A 6,058-nucleotide genomic window follows, 5' to 3' on the forward strand; every position below is an offset into this window, starting at 1 on the left:
GAACACTCACAGAAATGACTCTCTGGGGGTCAATGACTCTCAGAAAAGACGGCTCTCTGGGGGTCAATGACTCTCAGAAAAGACGGCTCTCTGGGGGTCAATGACTCTCAGAAACGACGGCTCTCTGGGGGTCAATGACTCTCAGAAAAGACGGCTCTCTGGGGTTCAATGACTCTCAGAAAAGACGGCTCTCTGGGGGTCAATGACTCTCAGAAAAGACGGCTCTCTGGGGGTCAATGACTCTCAGAAACGACGGCTCTCTGGGGGTCAATGACTCTCAGAAAAGACGGCTCTCTGGGGGTCAATGACTCTCAGAAAAGACGGCTCTCTGGGGTTCAATGACTCTCAGAAAAGACGGCTCTCTGGGGGTCAATGACTCTCAGAAAAGACGGCTCTTTATTTATCTTCTTTTTGAGAACAGCCTCATGAGAACAACGCTGTCTCTACGCTGTCTCAACGCTGTCTCTACGCTGTCTCTACGCTGTCTCAACGCTGTCTCAACGCTGTCTCTACGCTGTCTCTACGCTGTCTCTGCGCTGTCAGTGGTGTTGTTTTGCACAGGGATGCTAGCGCACCGCACCACGCGGTCTCCTGTCCTCGCCTGCTGAAAGTAGAGATGCGCCGCTTCTCCCATGTCCCCCCCCCGTCTAAAGGACATCGGTGGGAAGGCAGAGCGCTCTTCGTTTGTGTCGCTACATGCTACCACAGCCACGTAAAGCACGGGGACCTGTGAGGGGCCAAGCAGTTCTGTTTCAGCTGTTTATATTTGTGCTGGTGAACCAGCTGTTTCTGCTTATGCCAACATTGTATCTGTTCAAACAACGTGTGTGTGTGTGTGAGTGTGTTTTGTTTTAAATTCAGTTCTTGAGTTGTGATGACTTGTACATACTGGTAATTGGTTGTGGTTAATAAACTGCAATGCTTTATGCTGTGTCCCTGGAACTCCTTCTTCTTCTCTGTCACATCCCTGATGTCCCTTAAACACAGCAGCTTCACCACACTGGGCCTGCACATCCCCTCCAACAGCAGCTTCAACACACTGGGCCTGCACATCCCCTCCAACAGCAGCTTCAACACACTGGGCCTGCACATCCCCTCCAACAGCAGCTTCAACACACTGGGCCTGCACATCCCCTCCAACAGCAGCTTCAACACACTGGGCCTGCACATCCCCTCCAACAGCAGCTTCACCACACTGGGCCTGCACATCCCCTCCAACAGCAGCTTCACCACACTGGGCCTGCACATCCCCTCCAACAGCAGCTTCACCACACTGGGCCTGCACATCCCCTAAAGTGGCGTAGCTTACATAGGCAGTGTTGTAGAACTGTTTGGATGTACATACAAGTTGGTTCAATATTGCATATTATAACAACTCATCTATATTATACACCTATTATACACCCCCCCCCCCCAGCAGCTCCTGGATCATTTAGTCTCTGCAGTATGGCTGATTAGGTGCACAATAACAACCCAGAGCTTTTCCTCAGAGTATAGCCAACTTCCTGAGAGAGCCCCATCTGGACTTGTTACTGGTGTAGGAATTGGCTCAGGAGCATACCCTCCTACCTATACCCAACATCCTGAGAGAAATTGCACCACTGTAGGCCTACTACCAGAACGGCTCCATGCAGTGTTGCTAATCATGCAGAAAGATGCAGACAATCCAATTCAATTCAATTCCTTCCTTTATTGATGAGCAACAGACCAACTGACATTTTCCACTATAACACATAAATGTGCATATGGTATTGTGTTGGGTGTCTGTATAAGTCAGTAATGATCTGGGGTGAGGGCTAGTGGTGTTTGGTGTCTGTATCAGTCAGTAATGATCTGGGGTGAGGGCTGGTGGCGTTTGGTATTAGTCAGTACTGATCTGGGGTGAGGGCTGGTGACGGGCTCAAAGGGGGGACAGAGGTCAGTCATCTGAGGGTCGGCAGAAGAAATACGTGGTGGTCATCTTCTCAAGCCAAGGTATGGACCACACTTGGAAGTTACAGAGGAAGGTCTGAAAAAGAGACACACACACGTTAATTCCCACACTGAGTTACCGGGCCTGTGGGTTCCCAGTGTTGGACCTGAGCACTGACACATTCAGGAACCAACAGCCATCATTCACATAACTAACAAGAGCCAACAGCCATCATTCACACAATAACTAACACAAGAGCCAACAGCCATCATTCACACAATAACAAACACAAGAGCCAACAGCCATCATTCACACAATAACAAACACAAGAGCCAACAGCCATCATTCACACAATAACAAACACGAGCCAACAGCCATCATTCACACAATAACAAACACAAGAGCCAACAGCCATCATACACATAACTAACAAGAGCCAACAGCCATCATTCACATAACTAACAAGAGCCAACAGCCATCATTCACACAATAACAAACACAAGAGCCAACAGCCATCATTCACACAATAACTAACACAAGAGCCAACAGCCATCATTCACACAATAACAAACACAAGAGCCAACAGCCATCATTCACACAATAACCAACACAATACAGCACAAGCAGTTCACACAGTATAACAGCAACATCACTTGGTTGAAATGTGAACACTTAAAAGAGCGCTGCCAGGCAGCTACAGCACTACACTCTGGGGGCATGTTCATGGGGCAGCTACAGCACTACACTCTGGGGGCATGAACATGGGGCAGCTACAGCACTACACTCTGGGGGCATGAACATGGGGCAGCTACAGTGCTACACTCTGGGGGCATGTTCATGGGGCAGCTACAGTGCTACACTCTGGGGGCATTAACATGGGGCAGCTACAGTGCTACACTCTGGGGGCATGTTCATGGGGCAGCTACAGTGCTATACTCTAGTGGGCATGTTCATGGGGCAGCTACAGTGCTATACTCTGGGGGCATGAACATGGGGCAGCTACAGTGCTACACTCTGGGGGGATGTTCATGGTGCTACACTCTGGGGGCATGAACATGGGGCAGCTACAGTGCTATACTCTGGGGGCATGTTCATGAGCCTCCAGTGACCCCCCCCATCGATCAGAAAAATTGCCGGAAATCTCCTTTAATCAAAGATGCAGACACACAGTGTACGTGCGACAGCTCACACAATTGCCAAAACAAAGCAAAACCAAAACTAAACTCACGCTAGCAAAGGGTGTGAAAAAAAAAAAAACTGCCGCTCCCTGTGCAACATCTAGTCACCTCATTAGTCTACTAATCTCGCTTCATCTTTTCCTTTCTCACTGATGCACAGCAGATAGAGGAGCGTGCAAGCCTAGGAGGAGCATACAGCAGGTGCTATTTTGCAGAACAACTTCAGAGTTAACAGAATAGAAACTCTGCTGGCTCCACCGTACAGCTGGTTTATGTCAGAGTGTTTCTCATTGATCCTCGTGTCTCCCTCACTTTCTCACTGCCACTCATAGTAACTTAAAAGTTCTGTATCAGTGTACTAAGCAAACCTTTCTCACTCATCAACATCAAATCTATCTGTTCCGTTTCCACCAATCATATCCTATCTATCAGTTCCACGGTTCCTCTTATTCTCTACACCAATCATATCCTATCTATCAGTTCCACTGTTCCTCTTGTTCCATCAGTTCCACGGTTCCTCTTGTTCCATCAGTTCCACGGTTCCTCTTGTTCCATCAGTTACACGGTTCCTCTTGTTCTATCAGTTCCACGGTTGCTCTTGTTCTCTCCCTCAGCAGCCATCTCAGCCTGACTCTCACTCTCTCCCACTATTCTAGTCCACTACTCTAGTCCACTACTCTAGTCCACTATTGTAGTCCACTACTCTAGTCCACTACTCTAGTCCACTACTCTAGTTCCACTAGTCCACTACTCTAGTCCACTACTCTAGTCCACTACTCTAGTCCCACTAGTCCACTACTCTAGTCCACTACTCTAGTCCATTAGCAGTGAAGTCCACTACTCTGCACCAGACGCACCTGCTGAAGCTGTCCCTTGGGCTGGAACCTGCAGTTGGCCAGGTCAGTGTTCGGGCTTGACTTCCGGCATACGGTGCGTGAGATCTCCACCTCCAGGACATATTTAATCCCCTTCACAACCTGCCAGGACACAAGGAGGATGTATGGTGATGCATAGTGATGTATTGTGATGCATAGTGATGAATAGTGATGCATAGTGATGAATGGTGATGCCGATTCAGATAGTTTTGTCTGTCACAATGGCTTTGTTTTCAGAAGTCTGTACAGACTACTTAAGTGAAAATCAAACCCACATAGACAGGGTCTGCTATGGTCATGCTAACACTGCTAAATGACCCAGCAATGTATGCACTTGGGATCTTGCCCTTGTGTATTAAATTTGAAATTAAGTTTGTCTGAGTTATTAAATTAGCTTTGTAATGTGCGCGTTGCCCTTTATTTAGAGTGGGGTCCTCAGGCTCCCATCTGACCTGTCTCTGAGCGCTGTCTATGGCGGAGGTCTTGAAGAGAAACGCGTCGTTGGACTGGTTGTTGAAGGCATTGGTGCCCGACAGCGCGGCCTTCTGCACCCCTGGGTCATTCTTGCTGATGTTACGAAGAGCTCCCGGACCAGGCCCTTTAACTGTGAATTTATCTAAGAAACAAAAAACAGAGATGTAAGCTATAGGCTACACATTACAGCTTATATTACATTACATTACATTTAGCTGCGGCAGGGACCACAGGGACTTACAAAAACAATAAAGGCACAGTGTCATAAGGGCATGTTAGTGCAGCAACTACCACACAGCAATACGTACTAGGCTGCTATACATCTCAGTTGTTCAATGTATTAATTCAGCAATTATCATATTAATGATCTTAGAATTCACTCATCATTATTACATTACATTAGGTTGACGCATTTATTATCTTTCCTGAAAGTTAGACAACAGATCATCAGTTGATTGTTTTGGCAGCTAGAGTTTTGGAACACGTTTTAAAGCAAACAAAACGCAGCAGCCTTACTGTGAAGTGTAATCTTCCTGTCAGGTCACTACACATCCACATATTTAGAAATACACCATTAAATCACATTTGTAATGCCAAAGGACACACAAAAACAACTTTGGAAAGTTTGCCGTGACTGACTTACCCAGTGAACACAAAGCAGCCGAGATGCAGAGACAGAGCAGATACCAGGCCTCCATGTCACAGTACGCCTTCTCGACTCTGCAAGTCGATTTCCTGTGAGTCAACACTTTAAAACCACCTTGGTCTAGTGCTGCAAGGCAGGGCTGGCCTTGCAACGACGTTTAGCTCACGCCATAATCTATTAGCCAACTAACCTCCGAACTTCTGAAAGTTGTCCTAACGACCTGACACATTTTCCATCATCAGTAGGTCATCATGCATCAAACACCGAGCCCTATCCTATATAGGCTACAATAATAAGGCCTTTATCGCGAGTCATGTTATGTATCGAATAGCCTAGGACTACTTTATATAATTATTTCTAGCCTATATTTTAAAATTAGCATAGCCTACATATCCTTTTCATGGTTTCCAAAACCAGGCAATTCTTGAAATCAACCACCAAGAAGGAACTCTTTCAAAAGCACAAGACGTTTTTTCAAATGAGGCACTTTGAAGGCAGAGTAGACGCTGTTTCGGGTTTACACCACATCCTGTGAGTTCAAAAGAGACCACAACCCATTTCGTCACTTCGTCACCATAGTCTCGTCTTCACTAGGTCTTTAGGTTATTCTTTAGGTTAGCTTCCATATGCTCGATATCAGTAGGGCCTATCACCAGTGTATTAAAATACATTTAATGCAATGGAACAATTAACTGCACCTGAAATTATGTGCTAACGTTTATGATAGTTTGATACTGACTTGGGATATATTTGCTACATCCATAGGTTATAGGTTCTGCTCGTAGGCTATAAAGTAGCATAACTGCTAATTAGCACAGTATTAATACACTGTACATATTTATATCTCATTTATAAACCACCTTCTGTAAACCAGCTGCATACTACACTGCACTATATTTCTTGTCCTGCCTATATTCACCACCTGTCTATACGTTCACACACTGCTTTTTTGGACTTCAGGTTAGACGCAAAC

At 46.2% G+C, this 6,058-nt stretch overlaps 1 protein-coding gene across 1 annotated transcript; it reads right to left on the reverse strand.

The window, feature by feature from the left end:
- Nucleotides 1-1,670: 1,670 nt before the first annotated feature.
- cst7 (cystatin f) lies at nucleotides 1,671-5,468 on the reverse strand. Its single transcript, XM_076285175.1, has 4 exons — nucleotides 5,083-5,468; nucleotides 4,418-4,581; nucleotides 3,948-4,067; nucleotides 1,671-2,008 (listed from the first exon to the last, which is right to left on the reverse strand). The coding sequence occupies exons 1-4, from the start codon at nucleotides 5,135-5,137 to the stop codon at nucleotides 1,919-1,921; spliced, it is 429 nt and encodes a 142-aa protein (XP_076141290.1). The 5' UTR covers nucleotides 5,138-5,468; the 3' UTR covers nucleotides 1,671-1,918.
- Between the last annotated feature and the right edge of the window lie 590 nt (nucleotides 5,469-6,058).

Source organism: Alosa pseudoharengus, unplaced genomic scaffold, assembly GCF_046254945.1.
Source record: "Alosa pseudoharengus isolate Yale_2024_CS ecotype anadromous, Long Island Sound unplaced genomic scaffold, YU_APseudo_1.1 YU_APseudo_1.1_scf_15, whole genome shotgun sequence".
In the NCBI taxonomy this organism is placed as follows: domain Eukaryota; kingdom Metazoa; phylum Chordata; class Actinopteri; order Clupeiformes; family Clupeidae; genus Alosa; species Alosa pseudoharengus.

What these genes read in the sequence shown, in the direction of transcription:
- cst7 (XM_076285175.1), bottom strand. Translation starts at nt 5,137, where the DNA reads ATGGAGGCCTGGTATCTGCTCTGTCTCTGCATCTCGGCTGCTTTGTGT. An exon ending in TAGACAGCGCTCAGAGACAG is followed by an intron (nt 4,068 to 4,417) that starts GTCAGATGGGAG and finishes GTGTCCTGGCAG; the next exon opens with GTTGTGAAGGGGATTAAATA. An exon ending in CCAAGGGACAGCTTCAGCAG is followed by an intron (nt 2,009 to 3,947) that starts GTGCGTCTGGTG and finishes TCTCTTTTTCAG; the next exon opens with ACCTTCCTCTGTAACTTCCA.